The 26,937-nt window shown below is 38.3% G+C and overlaps 1 protein-coding gene across 4 annotated transcripts in view; it reads left to right on the top strand.

Annotated features, from left to right (window-relative positions):
* Window positions 1-26,937, top strand: part of Kiaa1328 (KIAA1328 ortholog) — a 265,884-nt gene that overhangs the window by 80,941 nt on the left and 158,006 nt on the right. For all 4 annotated transcript variants that reach the window (XM_057788713.1, XM_057788712.1, XM_057788711.1 and 1 more), the window contains one exon: window positions 16,114-16,241. In XM_057788713.1, coding sequence (XP_057644696.1) covers window positions 16,114-16,241 — 128 coding nt within the window. The remainder of the gene's footprint in view (window positions 1-16,113; window positions 16,242-26,937) is intronic.

Here is a 26,937-nt window from a genome sequence, read left to right as displayed (position 1 = left end):
AATATCAGAATTTTCTTCTTAAGGCTAACTAGAATTCTCTTACGCAATATAGACTACATTTTCTTCAGATATTGAACGACTTCCATATCTTAGGTACTGTGAATGGTTCAGTGCTGAATATGAGAGTGCAGGTCTGTATTTCTTACAGATACTGATTTAAGACATTTTATATGTACAGAAATGGGATTTCTGGATAATACATTAATCCCCTTTTTAGCTTTTTGAAGAACTTCCATACTTCTTGCTCTAATAACTGTATTAATAATTTACGTTTGCTGAGCAGTTCTTGGGGTTACCTTTTCTACACAGCATCATCAGTCCTTGACATCTTTCATTCTTTTTTTTTTTTTTAATTTTTAAGACAAGGTTTCACCATGTAGCCTAGGCAAGCTTTGAACTGAGTGTGTTTGCCAAACTGTCCTCAAATACCAGGCCTCCTCCCTCAGCCTCCCTTGTGCTGGAATTAAATGCTTGCCTCGTCTGTTCTTTTGGGTAGAAGCCACTCTAACAGATATCAGGGGGTACTTCATTGTGGTTTTAATTAGCATTTCTCTGATGCTCAGTGATGAAACACTTTTTCATGCCTGTTAGTCATTTGTGAATCCTCCATGGAGAAGCGTCTCTTTGTCTTCTCTCTTGTGAATTTTGCCTATCAGCCTTTTATCAGATTGTTGTCCACAGATATCGTCTTGGTTTCTTCATTGTTTTCTTTACTATGAATAAGGGTTTTAATTTGATGCAGTCTGACTTGTGTATTTTAACTTTTCCTAACTGCTTTTGGAATTGTGTTCAGGTAATCAGCTGGGACCAATACAATGGAACATTTCCTGATACTTTTATCTAGTTTTATAGATTCGGGTCTTAGACTTAAATCTCCAAGCCAGTTTGAGTTGATGGAGTCAGTGAGTCTTTGTATGATAGTGCTAAATTGGTTCTGGTTATAATTTGGTAATAATTTTGAAGTGGTATAGATTAATGCCTCCAGTTTTGTTAATTTTTTGCACAGGTTTCCTTTTTGCTGTTTGAGTTCTTTTCTAGTTCCATGCAAATTTTAGCAGTTTTTTCCCCAAGAATAACGGACTTTTGATGGGTTAGTTAGGTGGAGCCTTTAGGTTATGTCTATAAGTCCATGCCGTTAACAGAGATAATTTTACTTCTTTCCCTTTTTAAACCTTTTTTCTTGTCTAATTGCTTTGGCTGGAACTTATACAGAACTTATATAGTTAGAGTACTGAGAGTAAGCATCCTTGCTTTGTCCTGATCTTAGAGGAAAATCCTTCAGCCTTTTGCTGTGAAATATGAGTTGGCTATAGACTTTCCATATATGACCTTGGAGTGTGTTTGTTCTTTGCTGGATTGATAAGGGTTTGTAAAGACATTGAATTTTATCAAATGTTTTCCTGCATTTATTGATTTGATCACTGGGTTTATACTATGCCAATGTCTGCCTGTGTATGTGGAAATTATCTTCTATTGTATATAGACATACATAAGAAAATTGCTCTTTGAGAAATTAATATGTAGCTACATTTAATTTACTCCAGACATCTTTTGAAAAAGAAATATTTGAGCATTTTTATACTTTACTGTTGCACAAATTCTAATTGGTCTTAAAAAATAAACCCAGGAGTCAGAGGGTGAAAGCTGAAGGATCAGAGAAGCAGAGCACCCAGCCATGAGAGAGACCTTTCACCTCCACCAGTGTTCAGACTGAAACTCCACCAAACCCCAGACTTCACTGAGCTCTTGTCTTCTCTCGCCTTGTATTCTCTCTGCCCAGGCATAGAACTCTTGTCTCCACCTACCTCGTGCTGGGGTTAAAGGCATGGGATCCCAACTACTGAGATCACCTTTGTGTGAGCTCTGTTTCTCTTTTAGAAAATTCAATCTTGTGTAGTCCAGGGTGGCCTTAAACTAACAGAGATCCCTCTGCCTCTGTCTTCTGAGTCCTGGGATTAAAGGTGTGTGCCACCACTGCCTGGCCTTAAATGGCTTAACTCTGTACTCTGATCTTCATGCAAGTTTTGTTAAAACACAAAATATCACTACACTTTACTATCCAAATATAACTAATTTTTTTAAAAAAGCTTTCCAGTCTCATTCTCTATAAAAATTATGAATTCAATGATAAAGTTGCGTTCCATAGTGGTTTAAACTGGTGCCCCTCACTAGTCTTCCTACAGCTTAGTGTACATACCAATGACCTCTCAAAGCAGCTGCCAAAATATACTCTGACCCTATCTTTTGATTTCATAATACTAAGTGATACCCATTCACTTTTAGATTCTCTGCTTTCTGAAAAATAATTTGTTTTTCTTTTTCCAGCAAGTTGATAATATGGAAGTGTCACCCAGTGCAGGCAAATTACTAATGTTGAAGTGGATGTCGATAGGCAAATGGACAGTTGAGAAAGCTGACTAGTTAGGAATTCATGTGAGAAAGCTGTTAACTAAATGAAGTATTGTCAGATCTGAAAGGTTGACTTGAATTCCCTTTTGCCTCAATGAAATTTTTTCCTTTTTTTTTTGTTTTTTTTTTGTTTTTTTGTTTGTTTGTTTGTTTGTTTTTCGAGACAGGGTTTCTCTGTAGCTTTGGTGCCTGTCCTGGAACTAGCTCTTGTAGACCAGGCTGGTCTCGAACTCACAGAGATCCGCCTGCCTTTGCCTCCCGAGTGCTGGGATTAAAGGCGTGCGCCACCACCACCCGGCTAATTTTTTCCTTTTTAGGAAAAATGAAAAGCCTATGAGATACTGTACTTTTTATTTGTGAAAACATGTTTGGATTGTATTTTCTTTTAAACTCCATTTTCTCTTTTAATAATACATTTTCGTCTTTTATTTTGAATGACATATACAAGACAAAGAAAATTTCTTTATTTTTATATAAGGAAGCATTTAATTAGGGTCTCATTTACAATTTTAAAGGCTGGGTCACGGACTGTCATGGTGGGGAACATAGCAGCAGTCAGGCACTGGAGTAGTACCTGAGCTATTTCATCTTATCTGCAAGTTAGAGAAGGTGTCAAAAATAAGACGTGGTGTAGAATTTTGAGAACTCAAAACCCACCCTCTGAGACACACCTCCTTTGTTGTCAGAAGCTGCTTGTTCATTCCCAAAATATCACACAGAAACTATATTACTTAAAACACTGCTTGGCCAATAGCTTAAGAATATTGCTAGCTAGCTCTTATTTCTTAAATTAACCCATTTCTATTATTTTATGGATTATTATTATTATGGTTTACTGGCAAGGTTCCTGTGCATCTGTCTCCAGCAGCTACTACATGGCTTCTCACTGACTCTGCCTTCTTTCTCCCAGCATTCAGTTTAGTTTTCCCACCCAGCTCTACTCTGCCCTATCACAGGCCAAGGAAGCTTCTTTATTCATTATCCAATAAAAGCAACACATACAGAAGGACTTCCCACATCACTCACCCACCAAAACTACACCCCCTAATTCTTCCTAAACAGTCATCATGTGCAAAACTATTCAATTATGAGTCTGTGTGAGCCATTTTCAATCAAATCACCACAGGTAATATTTGAGTTCCTTTATGACATAGGTTTAGTGGAACCACTTTATATTTTCTCATCCCTAGAGCAGGTCTTTTATCCTTGGTTCTAAGAAAAATTACTGAGAAGATTTGGTATTGTGAGCACAGTGACATGGAAGCTGTCAAAAGAAGCTGGATTCGCACCCAGGTCTCTCTCCTTTTTCAGGATCTTTACAACCATACTTTCCTCATTCTAATACATTGCCCATTCTTCATATTCATTTTGTGAGATCATACATGTCATTTCACCCTGTCTCTACAGTATCTCTTCTCTTACCATATAATATGCTAGCCGATTACCTCAACTCTGCCTATTATAGAAGTTATTAATACCATTGTAGATGGTATACCAGAGAAACTTACTTCAGGTATTTTAATTTAAAAGATCCAAATTTTTTATTTAGCAGAAACTTTTCCTCATTTCAGACCTTTACTTCACATCTGAAGAGGTCTTCATAGTAAAATTAGAACAGGACTTGTGCCATAGTCAATAGGATATTGAATGGGAAATAGTGAATTGGAAAAACAACATTTTTTTTTAAAAAAAAGGAACTTGACTGTGTTTTATTGTAGTTTATGCACATAGATAAATATTTACTCCTAAATTCTTGTGAAGATCTGTAACTTAGGAAAGAGCCTATTTAAATGGAGACAATAGGGAAATGGTGATAAAAGAAGTAGACACATAAAACATTTTAAGCTAACTGGGCTAGTCATACCTGAATCTCAGTACTTGGGAGTCTTAAGGTGGAAGATTGAGAATTTAAGGTTAAAATAGGCTATATAATGATACTATATCCAAAAATTTATATGATTTTGATATTTATAAGTGCTTTAGTCCCACATGTCAATAGGATAGATGTAATTAAATTTTATTGTTATACAGGTTATACAGTCAGCTCTTCTATAAGCATGCACAAACACAGATATATATGCACACACAGGGATTTCTGAAAATCATTATATAATGCAAAATTGTGTGATAAGACAACACAAGATACTTGGGCAAGTGAGTTTAGGGCCCCAACTCTCAAAAATTACTAATAAAACCTCTTAAAAGTGAAAAAATAAGCTTAATAAAATTGGCAGTGCAGTTTTGCACATATTTGTAGATGGAAGTTTCTGTTCTGCCGAGACCTGCAGCTTTTCAGTCCCAACAAAACACACAGAGGCTTATATTAATTATAAACTGGTTGACCTATTAGCTCAGGCTTATTATTAACTAGCTCTTACAACTTAAATTAACCCATAATTCTTATCTATGTTTAGCCACATGACTTGGTACTTCAATGAGGCATTCTCATCTTTCTTCCTCTGTGTCATGTTAAATGCTATAATAACTAAGGTGCTTTACTTGTAGAGCACTATTTTGAAAACACTGAAAGGATTACACAAAACTTATGTAGGTAACCGTAGAGGGAGGCTAATGAAACTATGTAGAAAGCTGTAGTGTGTGTGTGTGTGTGTGTGTGTGTGTGTGTGTTGACACACAAGTGGACAGTGGGAGCTGGCAGACGTGTGAGACTTGAGGCTCAGGACACACGTTTTTTATTTTAGCAATTTTGCATTAAGTTGTAGTTTTCCACCTGTACCTTGTGTCTGTCACAGTGATAATCACATTATGCATGTATCCACCCAAGTTCGTCACATGCACTTTAACAAATTTGTGTATTCTAAAGCAATTTTACAACAGAACTCTTTTCATGTCTTATTGGAGAAATAAAACTTTATTTTATTGCAATTCAGTTTCATGGACAGTAGGGGGGGTAGTAGGTTCACATTTTGTGTTGTACTGACCAGTGCTTTTCTTAGCTTTGCAGCTGCACATATGGCAAATTATTATCATTTTATGGCTACAGTTATAAGTAATTTGGTAGAGAATGACAGCTAAATTATGCAGTCTTGCTTTTATTTGTTTAATTTTGTAATCTAAATATTTTTTTAATAAGAAAACACAACCCAGAACAATTCTTAGCGGGAGAGTAACCTTTCTGTCACTTAGTGCCAGGCCAACAATAGGCCTTGCACTTCTCTTTTGTTGATCTCTTATGAATTGTCAACATTGGGCATTCAATTGTGGGATTGTCTATATTTTAGGAAATACATGTTTTTACCTAAATTATTACTGGCTCCTGCTACTTAATAGAGAGAAGATTTAACATGCAGTTGAACTAACATATACATTTAAAACTTCTCTCTCAATTTTTGAAGACAGAAGATTCCCACTCTTTACTCTAGGAAGTAGCTCAGCAATGATGCCTTACTCCCCACCTGCATCCACCCTCATCCTTCCATGAAACTGAAATGTAGTTTCATGTGCCAGCACAAGGATATTCAGTATCCATTTTTTTGAGGCCTGGTGTATTATAAGGGAGTATTAGTTATTAACACCTAGCCCTTGTTGAGAAGATTATTTGCTTTGTGACTGCAGTGTTTAAGCGCACAACTGCTTTTATTAGAGTGCTTCTCTTAGCTGTTGCTGTGACTTCTTCAGCAATGACACCTAGCGATTTTGTGGGAAGTTCCAAAGCTTGAGAACTTAGCCCAGCACTCTGCAAGTTTTTCCTATCCTAGAGCATAGACTGATGGGAAAGGTTCAGGTGAGCTGCTTGATCTTTGGTGGTGTTGACTGAAATAATGTAGTGCTGAAACTCTTTATTATGTTCATAGGAATTGGCCATATGCTTTATTTTGATCAGTGCAGTGACTCATTTATAATTTTCTTACTGCTTTTAAGACATTTTAAAGCAATTTTGCGATGGTATTATACTAGAGAACTAGGCATTGGGTGTTAGAAAAGCAGACATTACTTTGATCTTTATGTTGGTAGAAGAAAAATTAAATTTTGATATTATCCTTAATTTTATTAGGTATGATTTTTCTTTATTATATATAGATACTCTAACTTACTTGTTGGTGTTATACCATACATCATTTTAGGTTTATATGAAAGAGTAATCAAGTCAGGAATTAACCATGAGATACCATTCTCCACTAAAATGAATTTATATTTCTTTCCAATGAAACTATTATTAGTCTTTATGAAGTCAGTTAATTTAATATATGGTGATTCTCTAAACAGGATATGTAACCGTTTTGAACGTCAACATTTTTAATTTAAAGGTAAAATCAACATTTTAATTTGAAATTGATCAGAGAAATTGAAGGTTGAAACAAATAGTGAATTGTCTTACTGCATTTTATAAAATCTATTTTGCCGTGTATGTTTGTAAACAGTACTAGGTCATAGTCCTACCACCATGGCACCTCTGTCATTCTGCTTTCTTGGGTAGTTAAGAAATAATATTTGGAGTCACTGGCATGTATACTGTGTCTGAAACTACTGGAGAGTGAAAGATCATTTTTACTGATTTAACTGAATAGGTTTAAATTATAGGAGAGATTTTCTGCATTTGATGATGTGCGCATGGAAGGAAGCCAATGAACAAGATTTAAGAACAGAACAGTGTAAGCAGAAGCTGCAGGAATGGTCAGCAACTAAGAAAGGAAGGCAAAGGTCCTTTGAAGAAGGAGTCAGTGATTAGCAAATAAGATAGAAATTGAAATCAAATTGATGCATTTTAAATTAGAGAATACTTTTCAAGATATGGTTTAAGTAGACTGAGGCTGGCCACATGTTCAATTGGAAATGCTGAAATAGAGATTAGGCATGTGTGTTAATCTCTCCAGAATTTTAGTGATAATAGAAAGGAGAAGCATATTGACTATGTAACGGAAAGCACTATTTGAAAAGGGTTGTGCTAAGAGTGCATGTGTAGGCCAGTAGCCAGAAGTTACGGAGGGGAAAGATGGCCTAATCTAAAGAAAGTGTCCTGAGCTAGAAAGGAACATAAGCAGATAGTCACCTGTTGATGCACTTATTTAACATTGAGCAGATACCACAATGTGAGGTAATAATGTGTTGAGATATACTGGGGCTGGCTGGCTGGCTCAGCTGGCTAGGCGACCTGTTACCAACCCTGGCGATCTGAGTTCAATTCCCAGGATACACAAAGTGGAAATAGTGAGCTCACTCCTACAAGTTGTTCTCTGATCTCCACCCAGGCACTCCCCCACACACATGCACACACACGTATTTACACACACATGCATGTGCACACCCAGTTGTAAATGAATAAAATGTGATTTAAAAAGCTTCAAGTACATAAAAGCCATCTGCCTTATTAATAAAAATAAGATGTACTTAAAAATAAGTTGCTTTTGTTTGTTTCTCTCCAAGGTTGTTAAGGTTTTTTGTTGTTTTCTTTCATCTCTCAGTGTTAAAGTTTTACATGTTTTGTATGTCACATATAATTTACAAAACACAAGACAAGAAAGCAAGTAGTTTTGTCTGTCTGGAGTTGGGTTGTTTTTGTTTTTCATTCCTCCATGATATTTTAAAATTCAGCCCTTTATCATTTCCTTTTTGCTTAGAGCCCTCTTTAGTCCTTTATACTAGATAACAATGAATTCTTGTAGGTATCCTTCATTTGAGAATTCCTCGATTTATCCGTGTCAGAAGGATATATTTTCTGAATATCCAAATCTAGACAGACAGTTCTTTCCTTTCAGTACCTGAAAAAAACATGCTGCTGTCTTCCAGTATCTGTGTTTCATAATGAGACCCTTGTCATTTATCATTTTCCCTTTATTGGGTATGACTTCCGCCTTGCTCTCAAGATTATTTCTCTTTCCCCCTCCTCCACATCCTTTCCCCAAACTTTTGTCTTTTGCGTTCAGAATTTGACAATGATGTTTCTTGACATGGATTTTTAGGAGTTAATTCTGTTCAGGGTTTGCTCAACTTTCAGCTGTTACATCTTTGAATGCTCTTTCATCCCCTTGTGCTCTCTTTCTGGTATTGGAGTGGCACTCAGGTGAATCTTTTGTTATGTTGCCATAGTTCCTGTAGGCTATGTTTATTTTCTTTTTTCATCTGTTTTCTCTCTGCTGTTCAGGAGGTGTATTGTGTATTGTATTTTCAACTTCATTAGTTTTCCCATGTCTTTTATTCTATTGAGTCCGTGCAGAGGGCATTTTATTTTGATTATTATAATTTTCAGTTTCTAATTTTCAATTTAATTCTTCTGTATTTGCTGTTTCTTTTCTGAGGCATTCTAATTTTTCATTTGTTTGAAGCATACACATTGAAACATTTCAGGATGGCCAGTTTAAAGTCCTTTGCAGTAAACAATAAAATTCTTATCTAACATCTGGCTTATTTCCGTATAGATATCGGTTGATTTTCTTTTCTCATTGAATTGATATTTTCTTGGCTCTTGGTGTGGCATATGATAACTGTGTTATGAACTATTGAAATATTGTTTTATAGTCCTCTTTAAATCCTCTTTTTTAGTATACCTTTCTGATATCATACCAATGGGAAAGAAGAGGTTCTGCATTGTCCTTCCTGTACATTCTTTTGGCACATGGGAATAAGCACCTCTTTATTGCTGTGTGGGGATGGAAGCTTAATCACCTGTAGATACCATTACCACCTGATAAAGGCAGAGGCTTTCCTGGTGACTTCCATTCTGCCGCTGGAACAGTAAACTTCTTCAGTTCTGATTAGCTTCCTATCCTACTCTTGCAAACAGGGATATCTTATTAATGTTAAGTGGAGTGAAGCTTCTTTCTTCTCATGAAGCTTCCAGTGACGATCATAAGCTCAGAGGAGGGAGTAAAAGTGGGGATTCAATTCCTGGCCTTCACTCCCTCTTCTGTGGAACCACCCCTGGGGAAAGAGGGTGGTGCGTGGGCTCCCTGAAGTCCCCGGAGGAGTTGCAATCTTTTTCTGTGGTGTCTGGCAGAAATAAAACAATCTTGGCTATTGTTTTATCTGCCTGGTTTCTCCTTTAATGATGAATCTTTTCTCTTGACTTTATCTGTCAGAAGGCAGATACTCAGTACCAGATCAAGTGGTATTCCCAACATCAGAGTAGATGCTAAGGTGGGTGATGGCAGTGGATTTTTCTGGACCAAAGAGAGAGTTCGAGTTACAATATCTTTTCATTTTGGCAGCCCACTAGGCCATCCTGTCTGGTCTGTAGTGCCCCCACCTCAGAGTTTCTACGGTTTCATGTGCCGCCATATTCATTCTCTCAGAGGCCTCACTTTCCTTTCCTGTGTGGTCTGTTTTCATGTTAAGTCTTTGTGCTGCCTGAAGAGATCATTCTCTGTAGCCTCTTCACCTGATGGGCTTGGTTGTTTAGATTTCAGTGGGATCTTACTCAATACGAGTTGCTACTGATGTAGGTCATTTGTGAGGACCTCTTTCTTCAGTACAGACTGTGGTAACTGGTTGCTTTTCTCACTTCTACATGGTGGTTAGCCATACTGCAGCATGCCTGTTTGTTTCATGGTTTGTTGTACACCTTTTTCTCAGGTTTCATCTCCTATATCTAGTACATCCTTTTCAGTTACATAACCAAGATTCAGGTAAGTAAGTCCTCCCTTCAGTGAAGAAAACTTTTACTTGGATTTTCCTAAGATCTCACTCCAGGTACAGGGCTAAAGTCTCACTATGCTAGGAGAAGGAAATATGGGTCATTCTCAAATCTTGTAAAATCAAGAAAGAGATTTAAAAACTAAAGGTAAGACTATACATTTTTATATCCTGCTGCTTACAAAATACAAGTGGGGCTGGCTGACAATTTCAGACGTGACGGAAGCATGGCAGTCTGCAGGTAGACATGGTGCTGCAGAAGGAGCTAAGAATTCTATATCCCAATTGGCAGGCAGCAGGCAGTGAATGTCACACTAGACCTGGATTGGACATTTGAGACCTCAAAACCCACCTGTTAATGATGCACTTCTTCCAGCAAAGGCACTACTCCAACAAGGCCACACCTCCTAATAGTGCCATTCCCTAGAAGCCTGTGGGGGCATTTTTATTCAAAACCCCACACTGCCACATGGCATGTGTTTAATGTCTATATCTCATGTCAAATGCTGATGTTAACCCATAGTCTGTGTAATTGTGCTTGCTTTTTTCCCAGAATAAAATTTGTATTCTGTGACTAGACATTCATCTATTATAAATATTATTGCCTATGGTATCAGCTAGAATAAAACATTTTGTATTCATAATAGCTGTCACAAACACCTTGGGACCAAACAAATCATTTGTCTCTCTTGGAGTTTACACACACACACACACACACACACACACACACACACACATACACACACACACGCAAATTCAAAACCAGAAATGTAAAACCACAGGAATCCAACATAGATTGACGTTAGAAACTATTACCTTATTTAGACCACTGTTCTTGCTCTGTTATTTCTGCTATTGTTTCAGATGCTAAGTATTCAGTAAGCTATTGGAATTAATGTATTCTATAAGCTTAGTGACCTGGCCTTTCACTGTGAGCCAGTCTTCTCCTATAAGCCATCTTGGGCTCCTTTTTGTTAAAGGTTAATAACCAGAATAATGAAGCAGTTGGTTATTTATGCAGTTATGATTGGCAAAAGTTATTAGAACAGGAATCTGCCCAGAAGCAATGATTAGGTTATGAAAATGTTAAGGAATATTGAAACTAGTTACAATTTTTGACATTTAAGAAATATTATCCCTGTTCTTAATCATGATGATCTGGTGTAGAAGTATATGTATAGAGTAATCCCATTGGACAGTAATTCTTGTGCCAACAGCATACCTAAATAAATGCTGAGAGGGAGATTCAGAAATGATCTGAGGAAAAGGGAGAAAATTAAGAAGGGAGAACATTAAGAAGCTGGGAGGTGCCTGACCTATGAAGTTGGACTTAGTGTGTTTACATTGAGCATTCTTCACATGGTAGGAGCTGTGGGGGAAAAAAGGAGCACAGCAGAAAATTCCTGGGTAACAGTATTAGTGATGTGATTATTAATATGCAAAACAAGACAAAAATTTAAAGTATAATCCCTTTATGCCTAATAAAGTTAGGAACTCAATGTATAAAATAAGCAGTAATCATTAAGATAATGTTTACATAAAAATCTGATATTTCCAAGTGTACAAGTAAATGACATTTTCCCGAGGAACAACACTGCCACCATCTCACTCCAAAACCTAGTTCCAAACCTGTACCCATTGCCCAAGTTCCTCTCCTCCAGTCTTAACAACCCCAATCTACTTCCTTGTCTGAATTGCCTATTCTTGACTTCTCATAAAAATAAATGCTTATGATATCTACTCTTTGTGTAAGTACTCTTTTTCATGACATAATATTTTCAAGGTTTGTGTTATGTAACAATTCCTCATTTACTTATGATCAAAAGATGTTCTATTTTATAGATAGTGCTCCGTTGATAAATTGATGGACATTAAGGTTCTTGTTGTTTCGAAACTACTATAAGCAGGGCTGCTCTGAAGATGCCATGTATGAGTTTTTGTTTAGGCTTTTTAACATTTCTTTCTTGGATGATGAGATATATTGGATTATGTAGTAAATTCACACTTAAAAATACTACTCATTTTTTTCCAAAGTAGCAGTACATTTACTTGCCTGTTAGATAGCCTGGAAGGTTCCACTTGAGCATGTCCTTGTTAGACTTGCCTTTATGAGTCTTTGATTAAGGCTGTCCTACTCAGCCAGGCGGTGGTGGTGCACGCCTTTAATCCGAGCACTTGGGAGGCAGAGGCAGGCGGATCTCTGTGAGTTCGAGGCCAGCCTGGTCTACAAAGGGAGTTCCAAGACAGGCTCCAAAGCTACAGAGAAACCCTGTCTCGAAAAACCAAAAAAAAAAAAAAAAAAAAAAAAAAAAAAAAAAAAAAAAGGCTGTCCTACTGGATGTAAAGTCCTTTCTCCTAGCGCATTTGATTTACCTTTCTCCCTGATAGCCAGTTGTGGTTAGCTTCTTTTACTTCTTGGCTATCTATGTATTTCCTTTTGCAGATTGCCTCAGCTTATGATAGTTTTTAAAATTAGATTAATATTATTTATGTTTAATTATAGGAGCTGTTTATATATTTTGAATATTAACTCTTTACCATATATACGATATCAACATATTTCATTTTGAGGCATTTGTTTTTGCAGTTACTTAATTCAAGGTCACAAAGAAGTACTTGTATGATTTCTTCTGAGATTGTTATAGTTTTTTTCTTTTATTGATTTTTCTCTGCTCCCCTCCTTGCCTTTCCCCTCCACTTCAACCCTCTTCCAAGGTCCCCATGCTAAGAATGACATACATAGATCTACAGGGGAAGTAGATCTTGTCTTTTTCTACTTCCCATGTAGATCTATGTATGTCATTCTTAGGGTCCTCATTGTTGTTTAAGTATGCTGGGATTGTGATTTGTGGACTGGTTTTCTTTATGTTTAAAAACCACTTATAAGTGAGTACATGTGATAATTGTCTTTCTGGGTCTGGGTTTCCTCAAAATGATGTTTTCTAGCTCCATCCATTTGTAGTTATTTTTTTCTGCTATGTAGTACTCCATTGTGTAAATGTACCACATTTTCTTTATCCATTCTTTTGTCAAGGGGCGTTTAGGTTGTTTCCAGGTTCTGGCTATGACAAACAATGCTGCTATGAACATAGCTGAGCTCATTTCCATGTGGCACGACTGAGCATCCTTTGAATATATACCCAAAAGTGGTATTACTGGGTCTTCTTGAGGAAGGTTGTTTCCTAAATTTCAGAGAAATCACCATACTGATCCAAAGGGGCTGTACCAGCTTGCATTCCCACCAGCAATGCAGAAGTGTTCCTTTTTCCCCACAACCTCTCCAGCATAAGTTATCATCAGTGTTTTTGATGTTGGCCATTCTTACAGGTGTAAGATGGAATCTCAGAGTTGCTTTGATTTGCATTTCTCTGATGACTAAGGATGTTGAACATTTCCTTAAGTGTCTTTCAGCCATTTTAGATTCCTCTGTTGAGAGTTCTCTGTTTAGGTTTGTATCCATTTTTTTTTATTGGATTATGTGTTCTTTTGATGACTAGTTTTTTTTTTTTTTTTGAGTTCTTTGTATATTTTGGAGATCAAACCTCTGTCTGATGTGGGGTTACTGAAGATCTTTTTCCATTCTGTAAGCTGACGTTTTGTCTTATTGACCGTGTCCTTTGCTTTAAAGAAGCTTTTCAGTTTTAGGAGGTACCATTTATTAATTGTTTCAGTGTCTGTGCTGCTGGGGTAGTATTTAGGAAGTGGTCTCCTGTGCCAATGCATTCAAGTGTACTTCCCACTTTCTCTTCTGTGAGGTTCAGTGTGGCAGGCTTTATGTTGAGGTCTTTGATCCATTTGGACTTGAGTTTTGTGCATGTTGATAGATATGGGCCTATTTTTTTTCTTCTACATGTTGATATCCAGTTATGCTAGCACCATTTGTTAAATATGCTTTCTCTTTTCCATTTGATATTTTTTGTTTTTTTTGTCAAAAATCAGGTGTTCGAAGGTGTGTGGATTAATATCTGAGTCTTCAGTTTGGTTCCATTGGTCCTCCTGTCTGTTTTTATGCCAATACCAGGCTGTGATGGAGGAAGGTCATTGGTTAAATAATAAAGAAACTGCTTGGCCCTCAGAGGTTAGAACACCTCAGAGGTGGAGTAATCAGAACAGAATGCTGGGAGGAAGAGGAAGTGAGCTTAGATGCAATGCTCCTCTCTCCCGGGCAGACGCCCTGCTGCTCCAGTCCAGAGCAGACGCGATGCAGACAGCCACCAGGTCAGACATGCTGACTCTTTCCCGGTAAGACTGGTGCTACACAGATTATTAGAGATGGGTTGATCAGGATAGTAAGGGCTAGAGCTAATGGGCCAAGCAGTGTTTAAAAGAATACAATTTGTGTGTTGTTATTTCGGGGCATAAGCTAGCCAGGCAACCAGGAGCTGGGGCGGCAGGAACACAGCCCACAGCTCCCACAACAAGGCTGTTTTCAGTACTGTAGCTCTATAGTAGAATTTGAAGTCAGGGATTGTGATGTCTCCAGAAGTTCTTTTATTGCACAGGATTGGTTTGGCTATCCTGGGTTTTTTGCTTTTTCATATGAAGTTGAGTACCATTCTTTCAAGGTCTGTGAAGAATTTTGCTGGGATTTTGGTGGGCATTTGCCGTGGAGCTTGCTGTCTCAGGTCTGTTCTGTCCCAGGTTGCTGGCTCAGTTCTGGTCCGCCAACGTCGCTGGACTGGATTCACTCCTGCTCCCATGGAACTAGCTTTCTCAAGTCTACTCTGGCCTAGGTCTCTGGTTCAGTCTCACTCCTGTGGAATTCGTTGCCTCAGGCCTGCTCCAGCCCAAGGTGGAGTTAGTTGCCTCAGCCCTACTTTGGCCTAGGTTACTGGCTTTAATCTGTTTCTGTAAATCCTGGTCTGGATCCACTCCTTCCTAGGTCCCTGGCTTGGAATTGGTCCTGCAAAGGTCTTTGACTCTGTTATACTCACTCAGAGTTCCCAGGCTCGGGTATGCCCAGACCAGCAGAGGACCTGGCTCAGTCTTACTCTCTCAGAGATCCCAGACTCAGGCTTAGACCCACAGAGGTTTCTGGTTTTTGCCTTTTCCCTTTGATGTCCCAGACCAACGCCTGGACCCACAGAGATCCTGGCTCAGGCCTACTCCCTCTGAGGTCCCAGACTCAGGCTTAGACCCACAGAGGTTTCTGGTTCCTGCCTATTCCCTTTGATGTCCCAGACCAACGCCTGAACCCACAGAGGTCCTGGCTCAGGCCTACTCCCTCTGAGTTCCCAGACTCATACCTGGACCCTTAGAGATCTCTTGTTTTTGCCTACGCCATTGAAGGTCCCAGATTCGTGCCCAGACCGACAGAGGTCCTGGCTCAGGCCTAGTTCCATTGGAGGTCTTAGACTCACACCCAGACCCACAGAGTTCCTGGCTAAGGGCTACTCTCTTGAAGGTCCCAGATTCATGTCCAGACCCTCAGTGGTCTCTGGCTCTGGCTCACTTGCTCAACAGTTCCTTCCCGTATATCTGTTCCTGTGGTGTTTGCTGTGTCAGGTCTGAGACTGTTATAATTTTAACTCTTAAATTTAAATCATTGGTTTCTTATCTTTTTCCTTTCCTTCTCTTCCCTTTTCTTACCTTCCCTTTTCTTTCTCCTCTTTTTTCCTTTTCCCTTTTCTTTCTTTTTATGTCTGACTCTTTTGCCCAGTCCATCCTTGGGCACATGGGATTGCAGTCATACAGTCTATGCTCTGCTTCATTTTGCTTGTTTACACAATGTGATAGGCATTCCTTTGCATAGCTCTGCAAAGAACTAAGAGAAATGTCTCTTCACGGGATGGCCAATGCTACTTTCTTTTTGTTGTTGTTGTTGTTGTTTGGTTTTGGTTTTTTGAGACAGGATTTCCCTGTGTAATTTTGGAGAATTCACAGAGATCCTCTACCTCCTGAGTGCTGGGATTAAAGGCATGTGTCACCACCACCTGGCTTCAGTGCTACTTTATTTATTAAAATTATTGCTTTGTGACTGGACACATAAACTGCTTTTATCTGATGACCCCCATACTCACTGCCTCTGATCAAATGTTGTTGTATTTCTGCTTTTGTCTTCTTTATTGCAATCTGTATATGAACCAGTTTTTTCTCCTTAATTTGCAATCTCACCTCTTCAGCTACAGTATAGAGAATGCCAAGAACTTCTAAGTCTCTACCAGAAGTACCTATCAGAACAGCAAGAGAAGCTCACCATGTCACTCTCAGAACTTGGTGCTGCTAGAGCACAGGAGCAGCAGGTAAGTGACCTCTTCTGACCCAGAAGGTTCCTTTTCTTTTTATGTTGGAAATCACATTATATGCATGCTGTTTTAAAATATACAAATATCTCTTGGCTTCCCTGACTGTGGCCCTCTTCTTTTCTTTTTCTCTCCTGTTGTTTTAGGAGTTTAGTGATCAGAAACAGAAACTTGAAGCAGGAGGGGGTTACTGGAGAGACAGTTGATGGGATAAGAAAATGCATTTATGGTTACTTAATAAAGAGCAGTGGATATTTGGTTTCCTTTTGGAAAACCCTTTTCTGTTTTTAGTTCTTGAATAAAAAACTATTTGGTGGCTTCTGTATGTTTGCATGTATTAAATATTTAAATATGAGTATTTATAAGTAACCACATAACATCAACTGATGAATATTTAGAACTGTATAAGCTTGTATATGTTAATTTGTACATTTAAATATACAAGTGTTTATAAATAACTATATGACATTAAGTGATGAGTATTCAGAGAACCTTGCCTTTTATGATGTAAAATCAGATACTTTAGCCACATTTCTGGCCTTCTAACACTGATATTTGATGCCTTTCTTCTGTTTTTATAAGTTTAAATCTTCAAATAGCAAAAAATAATCTTTATATATTAAGATAAAAATAACTGTGTCATAAAAAATTCATATCATGAAAATGCAGGTAATGTGTTAACTGCCATTTCCCAAGTAGTGTCAAGACTCAAAGGTCAAACGTGAGGATTTCTTGCAAACTTTCTTAAGAACATTGCTGCTCAGACAGGAGACATCTACCTTACATGGGTTAAGAGTTTTAGCTAATGGAATCCTAATTTTAAAACTACAATTTGCATATATGGGAAGGTGAAAACAAAAATCCCAACAATATTAATGCCATGTTATGTGGTTTAGCTGAGTTGTTTAACATAGACCATTTTTACTCCGTTTTCAGAAAGCTAGATTGTACAATGACCACAGAGGGATGTGGCGGCTTATGTTATTTCTATGCATGCCTTCACTCTCTAAAAGGAGGTTGACAGCCCTGTAGGTGCCTTTAGGCCAGAGTGCTTGTGAAGGTCAGTTTCATGTTCCTCATCACATTCCTGCTCATGCCCTTGGCATAACCTAGTTGAATGAGACAGCACAAAACAAAGGCAACTTATTTAAGAGGGAACTGCAGCAGGGAGACAGGAGAGCCTTCATTTAACAGTATTAGAGTCTTATAATCTTAGGAGCATAGATTATGAGCCAAGACATGATCACTAAAGTAAAAGAAAAGAAGAAAAAGAAAACCAACAGGATGGAGGAAAAGAAAAGTTGATAGTTGGTAGGGAGACTCTAAGAATACCTGGAAGAGACCCAACCTGAAATTGTGGACAAATAAAACTTCCTTAGTTGTTGTTGGTTTTTATGTAAGCTAAGTATGAATAATCATTGTTAAACTGCCACACTTAATCTAAACCTTGGGTGGTATAACTAAAAGAGATATTAGAATGAAAATGTTGGTCAAGTATATGGAGAGAGTATGCTCTCTAAAGGAGGTACCTAGTCTTGGGGCGTGACGTGGAGTAGATAGAACACTTGTATAGCATGTGTAAGGCCCTGTGTTTCATCTCCAACTCAGAGAGAGACAGAGACATGTTGTAAAGAGAGCCTCTTGTTTGTTCCTGACTGCTCAGCCCCTAAATAATCACACAGAAACTCTATCATTTAAAACACTGCTTGACCCATTAGCTCTAGCTTCTTATTGACTAACTCTTACATATTAATTTAACCAATGTCTATTAATCTGTGTATTGCCACGAGGCTGTGGCTTACAGGGTAAAGTTCCAGCATCTGTCTCCGGCAGGGCAACATGACTTCTCCTTACTCCGCCTTCCTTCTCCCAGCATTCAGTTTAGTCTTTCCCACCTAACTAAGTTCTGCCCTGCTATAGGTCCAAAACAGTCCTTTATTAACTAATGGTATTCACATCATACAGAGGGGAATCCCATGACAGAGACAGAGGAGAGAGAGGTATCACTTGTTTTTTGCTTAATCCAGAGAACTTTTTGAACTATATGTTTAAATGATGTCTATGTATATATGTTTGTGTGGGTGTGTGCACATATCTGAGGTGTCATATCTCTGGAGCTGGTGCTTAGAAGCTATTCCACAAAGGTGTTGGGAACTGCACTCAGTCCTCTGCAAGAGCAGCAAGTGCTCCTGACTCCTGAGCCACCACTCCAGGTTAAACTATGTTTTCCTCAAGTACTTGATGATCAAGTTCTAAATGTCCTCATAAACAGTGAAAATGAAGTTGTGAATTAGAGGCAGCTTCGAGGTTCGCTGTTTGACTTAAAAAGGGAAAATGTCTCTTTTTTTTAAGGGAGAATAAGGGTCACTTCCTTTGTTGTCTGATTCATACCTTGTGACAGGCTTCTCTAAGCTGATCACTGGGAAGCCCCCTCTTTTCTTTTCCTGCTTTCCCATAGGAAGAGCACCATACTGGCCTGACTTCTTCTCACCTCTCCTCATCATGAAGTCTAGTGTTCTCTTAATGTATTCACAACTAGCCTGTGCCCATCTTTGCAGAGCACTGTGATATTATTGTAATTAGTTTATTCATCCACTTCCTTTGCACAGTGTTCTAAAGTCAGGCATACTGCTTGTTACATAGGTGGTGTTATGCTCTGAGTCTGGTATAAGGATCAGAGTGACCTCAAGTAAGTAAGCTAATGATCCACTTCAGGGTTCTAGAAAAATAAAAAGACAAAAAAAATACAGCAGGACCGCGAGGAGTGCACCCACACACTGAGGCAAAGGGGATGTTCTATCGGGAACTCACCAAGGCCAGCTGGCCGGGGTCTGAAAAAGCATGGGACAAAACCGGTCTCGCTGAACATAACGAACAATGAGGACTACTGAGAACTGAAGAACAATGGCAATGGGTTCTTGATCCTATTGCACGTAATGGCTTTGTGAGAGCCCAGGGAGTTTGGATGCTCACCTTAATAGACCTGGATGGAGGTGGGTGGTCCTTGGACCGCCCACAGGGCAGAGAAACCTGCTTGCTCTTTGGGCTGAGGAGGGAGGAAGACTTGATTGGGGGAGGGGGAGGGAATGGGAGGTGGTGGCGGGGAAGAGGCAGAAATCTTTAATAATTAAATAAATTAATTAATAAAAAAAGAAGAAAAAGCTAAAAAAATACAGCAGATGTCAAGAAATAATAAATATTAAGGCAAAATAATGAGATAAAGAATACAATTACAATATATAGACTCAAAAAGCTGGTAATTTGAAAGATAAAGATGGTTGAGAAGCCTCTAGCCAAGCTAACCAAAGGTGAAAAAATACCCAAAACAAGAAATTAGAGATAAAATGGAAATTGTCACAGCAGACCCTAATAAATTCCAGAGGAACATTAGGGAATACATGGAAAGCTTATATTCCAATAAATTGGAAAATGTAGACAAAATTAATCAATTCCTAGATATATGTAGCCTAATAAAATTAAATGAAGATTATATCAACTTTTTAATCCAATTACAAGCTATGTTAGAAGTGATAATTAAACATCTCCCCACAAAGAAAAGTGTAAGACAGATTGACTGTTGAGATCTACCAAACTTTTAAGAATGACCTGCTAACAATACTTCTCAAAATATTTCACAAAGCATAAAGGGGAGAAATGCTCTGCAACTGATTCTACAAAACTATTATTTCTCTGATACCAAAACATGCTGGTGATACAGCCAAGACAGAAAAGTTTAGATCAATTCCCTTGATGAATACAGATGCAAAAATTCTGAATATCAAATTTAAGAACACATAAAAAGATTATCACAGCCAAGTTGGCTTCATGTTAGGGATACAGAGTTACTTCAACATACAGAGATCAGTACATTTAATATGTTCTATAGCTATACATCAGAACAGAAATCACAGGATAATCTGGTTAGATGGAGAAAAAGCATTTGAAAAAGTTCAGTATGCTTTTATGATTAAAAGTCTGAGGAATCTAGGAATACAAGAACATATTACAGTGTGGCAAATGTTTTATACAGCAAGCATATAAGCCAAATGATTATAGTAAGTGGAAAGAAAACTGAAACAATTTCATCTTAAATCTGGTAGTAGACAGGAGTGCTCACTGTCTCCTGGCACACTCAGACTCTTTCCTAAAACAACATAGAGTGTTCCGAGTCTTCTCCAGAACATCCAGACAAGAGAAAGAGAAAAGGGACACACCTAAAAACTTGCAGAGATATCAGAAACACACACTGGAAAAGACTATTCAACTAATGGTGCTAGGAAAATGAACCCATATTTTGCACACACACACTCATGGGGCATGGAGTAAAGAGAAACACGTCAAGATACAGACATAGGCAAGACTTTCTTTAAAGAACTCCAGGAACACAGGAATTAACCCCGGGAATTAGGAAGTGGAATTTATGAAATTTAAAAGCTGCTTCTCCACTGCAAAGTAAACTATCAATAAAGTAAAGAGATGACCCAAAGTATGAAAAGAATTTTTGCCCCCTATACTTCTGAGAAATAGGTAGTCTCCAATATCCTACAGAACTGTACAATTATAGTCCCTAACAAAAGGACTTTGATTTTTTTATTCAACAACACAAAAAAAGGTGTAACACAAATTTTAATTGTTAATAATAAAAACCTGGAGTCAGCAATTAGGAGTGAAACTGAAGGATCAGAGAAGCATGGCAGCCAGCCACTAGAGAGTTCTTACGTCTACCGATGATTAGACCAAAGTAGTGATCCTGTCTCTATGAATCCTGACCTCCTGTTTCCTGCTTTAATCCTCTCTCTGCCCAGTCATATCACTGTTGTGCCACTACTGCCACTACTGCCTGGTCCCTATGGCTAACTAGAGACTTAGCTCTGCACTCTGATCTTCATGCAAGCTTTATTTGTTAGATCACAAACAAAATATCACTACGTTTCTCCTTTTTTCTAAAATGAAAAAGAAATCTCTAACTAGTTTAAGAAAAACTATATACAAGTGCAATAGCTATATACTGTATGTGCAGGCAATAAACACATCAACAATGTCTAGTCCATTGTCATTTGACAAATTCGGAGAAAATACTATCTATTCTATCTTGCTGAGTCCAAAATCTTATATCGAATTCATTTTCTATCCTAATTTACATTATCATCCAAAACTCTCTTTTGATATATTTCAACCTTTTAACACTTCCCACCTCTTTAAAGAGTTTGCTTTCTGAGTCTGGTAAACAAGGAAAACTGTAACTATCTAGTTTTTTTTCCTACTTCTAGAATTTTTTTATTCTTTTTTTCCTCTTTTTTTATTACTTTATAAATAATACCAGTCAAAATTCCCACTTCCTCCCCTCCTCCAACTTCCCTCCTGCTCCCCCACACACCCTCCTCTCCACCCCCTCCAGTCAGTCCTAAGAGAGGGCAAGGCACTTTGCCATGTGGAAAGTCCAGGGCCCTCCCCCCTACATCCAGGCTTAGGAAGGTATGCATCCAAAGAGAATAGGATCCACAAAAGCCAGTACATGCAGTAGAGACAAATCCCAGTGCCATTATCATTGGCCCCTCAGTCTGCCCCAATTGTTAATCACATTCAGAGGGTCCAGTTTGATCCCATGCTCATTCAGTCCCAGTCCAGCTGGCTTTGGTGAGCTCCCATTAGCTCAAACACACTGTCTCAATGGGTGAACCAACCCCTCGTGGTCCTGACTTCTTTGCTCATATTCTCCCTCCTGCTCTTCAACTGGACCTGGGGAGTTCAGTACAGTACTCCAGTATGGGTCTCTGTCTCTGTTTTCATCCATCACCAGACCAAGATTCTATGGTGATATTCAAGATAGTCATCAGTGTGACTACAGGACAAGGCCACTCCTCCACTGCCCAGGGTCCTAAATGGGGACATCCCTTGTACTCCTGGGAATCCCTCCAGAGCCAAGCCTCTTTCCAACCCCAAAATGGCTCCCTTAATTAAGATAGCTCCTTCCCTACTCCCATATCCGTCCTTCCTCAATCTCAACCATTCCACTCCCCCAAGCTCTCCCCAACTCTCCTTTTCTCCCCTTTCTCTCCTTCTCTCCCCTTCCCTCTACCCTCCCCCCACCTCCATGCTTCCAACTTTTGCCTGGCGATCTTGTTTGCTTCCAATTTCCAGGAATATATATATATATATATTCCTTTGGGTTCACCTTAATGCTTAGCTTCTCTAGGATCATGAACTATAGGCTCAATGTTCTTTTTTTTATGGCTAGAATCCACTAATGGTTGAGTACATACCATATTCATATTTTTGGATCTGGGTTATCTCTCTCAGGATTGTGTTTTCTAATTCCATCCATTTGCATGCAAAATTCAAGATGTCATTGTTTTTACCACTGAGTAAGTACTCTAATGTGTAGATGTGTCACATTTTCTTTATCCATTCTTCCATTGAGGGGCATCTAGGTTATTTCCAGGGTCTGGCCATTACAAATAATGCTGCTATGAGCACAGTTGAACAAATGCTTTTGTAGTATGATTGGGCATCTTTTGGGTATATTCCCAAGAGTGATATTGCTGAATCCTGAGGTAGGTTGACTCCCAATTTTCTGAGAAACCACCACATTGATTTCCAAAGTGGTTGCACAAGTTTGCATTCCCACCAGCAAAGGATGAGTGTTCCGCTTACTTTGTCAGAGACCCACGAAAGAAATAATATTACCTGAGTAAGCAGGAAGTATGACCAAGCAACTTCCAAAAAATGTGGGAAATGACAAAAACAGCTGGCTACCTGGACATTAACCCAAGGTTCCTCTGCAATACCCATTTTCATCCTACAGGTTTAAAATATTCGACAGACTTTTCTATTAAGCAGTGTTTTTAAAGGACTGTTCCACCTTGTCTTGGCAAGGTTTTGTAGTCACTCTCTTTGCATCCCGCTTGTCCAATGTGGACAGCATACCATCAGCAATCGAGGCAAAAGCACTTTGTTTCCTAGTTGTTTACTTTTGCCACCAAAAAAGGAAACTGTGGAGTTTCTTTGATGCCCATCATCTTCTCCAAAGTATATTGGTGCTGCCAGGAACAAAAATGTCTCATTATGATTTAAAAAAAAAAAACAAACAACTCTGTTATTAAAACATCTTAAATGCCATAGTCTGTAGATCTCTGAAGTATTTGAAGACATCCTATCTAATCTATATCTCTGTTTGACCTTGAAGACATTCCTAATATGACTACAAGATCAGTTGTAACAGGTTACTAATTACTAACCTGCATTTTCTTATTATCCTAAATAGTAGGTAATAATAACTTTCAAGAACTAGAAATTTGCATTACATTGTTAAATGATATGTATGAGTGCAATACCATGAACAAGGGTAGAAATGTATGTACAGTATATTCTAACAAAATTAATCTCAAATTTATATCATTATACAAAATTTGTATACAGTATACAAATGTCCAATCCATTATAAAATATTTAAAACTAGTATTCATTTTTAAAAGTAGATTCAATAATCTACCTTTTTATCTTATCACATGTATATCCTCCCTTTTTTTTTTCAGAGTATATTCAGTAATCTACCCTTTTATCCTACAATGTCTGTATTTCCATTTTTTATTTTCAGAATAAGAACCCTGAATCTAATCTCCTTTATGTATAGCTTTTTTCCTGACCATTACCAATAACAACTTGTAACCCCTTAAACAATGACATATATCTATAATCCAGTAAATGACCGAAAAAACAACCCAACCCACCCTTGGGAATGTGGGTGTCATGTTTTTAAATTTACTGCCAGTTGTCTGGGGGCAATGATCTTTAGGGGATCCTGAAAAGGAAAGTTTGGGTTAATTGTCAAGTCTTAGAAGAATTAGCTGTTTCATTTATTGTCCAGTCTATGCGTAATGGGAAAGTGCAGTTTGTGAGGTAGGATCATCTCAGGTAACCACCTCAAAAACTGTTCTGAGCAGTCTGTAGTCCAAAGCCAAACTTTAGGTGGTATTTTTCAGCTTAGTTGTGTTATCATAGACTTGGTTTGTTTGTCGTTGTGGGACCCCATCCTTATTTTGGAGACTGCATAGGTCACTGTTAGGCATGCTCATGGTTCACTGCAGAAAACTGATAGAGACTCAAACCAGAAATCATTTACAGAAAGGTATTTAAAGCCTATTTCTAGAATTAGTTAGTTCTCGATATAACCATTAATACCATGACAAAAAGTGTCTGTTATATCACCCTTTTTATTTCTGATTTTGTAAATTTGGATGTTCTTTCTCTGCCTTTTGATTAGTTTGGATAAGGGTTTGTCAATCTTGTTGATTTTCTCAAAGAACTATTTCTTTGTTTTGTTGATTCTTTGTATGGTTTTCTTTGTTTCTATTTTGTTGATTTCAGCCCTCAATTTGATTATTTCCTGTCTTCTTTTGGGTGAGTCTGCTTTTTTTTTCTATAGCTTTCAGGCATACTGTTAGGTCATTGATGTGAGTTTTTTCCACTTTCCTTATGTGGGCACTTAATGCTATGAACTTTCCTCTTAGCAATGCTTTCGTAGTGTCCCATAGGTTTGGATATGTTGTGCCTTAATTTTCATTGAATTCAAGGAAGATTTTAATTTCTTTCTTTCTTTCTTCTTTGATCCAGGAGTGGTTTAGTAGTTGACTGTTTAGTTTCCATGAGTTTGTAGGCCTTCTGGGAGTAATATTGTTGAATTCTAACTTTACTTCATGGTGATCTGATAAGGCACAGTGGATTACTTCAATTTTTTTGTATCTGTGGGTGTTTGCTTTGCTAGCGAGCATATGATCATTTTTAGAGAAGGTTCCATAAGGTGCTGAGAAGAAGGTATATTCTTTTTTGTTTGGGTGGAATGTTCTGTAGATGTCTGTTAAGTCCATTTGATACATTAGTCCTCTTATTTCTCTCAAGTTTCTGTCTGGTTAACCTGTCCATTGTCCAGAGAGGAGTGTTGAAATTTCCTACTATTAGTGTGTGGGGTTTGGTGTATGATTCAAGTTTCATTAATGTTTCTTTTATATATGTGTGTGCTCTTGAATTAGAGGCATAGATAGTCAGGATTAAGACTTCATCTTGATGAATTGTTCCTGTTATAAGTATAAAATGTCCTTCTCCATCTCTTCTGACTGATTTTAGTTTGAAATCAATTTTGTTAGATATTAGAATAGCCACACCTGCTTGTTTTTTAGTTCCATTTGATTAGTAACCCTTTACTCTGAGGTAGTATCTTTTTTTGAAGTTGAGGTGTGTTTCTTGTAAACAGCAGGATGCTGGATCCTGTTTATGTATCCATTCTCTTAGCCTCTGTCTTTTTATAGGAGAATTGAGACCATTGATATTAAGTGATAATAATGACCAGTGGTGTTACAAGGAGAGTGGGCCCTTTGTTTGTTCTGGCAGCCCAGCTAGCTAACACCCGAAATAACCACACAGAAACTGTATTAATTTAAACACTGCCTGGCCCATTCGCTCTAACTTATTATTGGCTAGTTCTTATATATTAGTTTAGCCCATCTCCCTTAATGTGTATCACCATAAGACTGTGGCTTACCAGCAAGATTCTATCCAGTGTCCGTCTCAGGCAGGAGCTCCATGGCGTCTCTCTGTCTGCCCTTCTTCTCAGAATTCAGTTCTGCCTTCCTCTGCCTACCTAAGTTCTTCCCTATCAAAAGGCCAAGGCAGTTTCTTTATTCAACCAATGAAAGCAACACATAAACAGAAGGACCTCCTACATCACAGTGGTTGTTAGCTCTGGTTATGTTTCAGTAGTAGTGTTTCTGTGTTTTTCTTCTTTGGGTTATGCTGGTGGGGGGTTATCAGATGCCTGTGTTATTGTGGGTATAGTTAGCTTCCTTGGTTTGTGGCTTTCCTTCTATTACTTTCTGTAAGTCTGGGTTTGTGGATACATATTGTTTAAATCTGTTTTTGTCATTAAATATCTTGTTTTCTTCATCAATGGTGAATTAAAGCTTTGCTGAGTACAGTAATCTGGGTTTGCATCCATGGCCTCTTTGTGTCTGCAGCACATCTATCCAGGACCTTCTGGCTTTCATGGTTTCTATTGAGAAGTCAGGTGTAATTCTGATAGGTTTTCCTTTATATGTTACTTGACCTTTTTCTTTTGCAGCTATTAATATTCTTTCTTTTTCTGTATATTTTGTGTTTTGATTACTATATGGTGAGGGGGTGTGTCGCGGCCCCCCTCGTCCAGCAAGGATGACGCGACCACCAGAGTTCTTCTCACTGCAGTTTTATTCAGGACCTTTTGACAATTGTAAAATCTCTCTCTCTCCTCTCTCACTCACTCTCACTCTCTCCCTCTATCTCTTTTCCTCTCTCCCTGGGCAAACCTCTCCCAGCCCTTAAGTAGGCATGGGCAACCAACCCCAGATTGCCAGGTGGGCACTGCCCATAGGTCCACGCATATGCAAGCAGCTGACAATCATTGCGTGATAATAGCATAAGTCAGACCTAGTTGATATTAGAAGTTGATTATCACAGAGAGCACTTGCTTTCGGAATCGCGGAGGGCGGGAGCCAGCACCATTAGGTGCGACTCCACACAGCTCTCTACACATAGCCAACAGGTGTGACTCCACACGGCTCTCTACAGGGGTGGTTGTTTGTTTTTTTTTTTATTTAGTCTGTTTGGTGTTCTGTAAGCTTCTTGTACCTTCATAGGTATATCCTTCTTTAGGTTGGGAAAGTTT

Source organism: Chionomys nivalis, chromosome 14, assembly GCF_950005125.1.
Source record: "Chionomys nivalis chromosome 14, mChiNiv1.1, whole genome shotgun sequence".
Classification (NCBI taxonomy): Eukaryota; Metazoa; Chordata; class Mammalia; order Rodentia; family Cricetidae; genus Chionomys; species Chionomys nivalis.
Note: the sequence above shows the minus strand (reverse complement) of the source record. Positions and strands in the feature narration are given on the sequence as shown.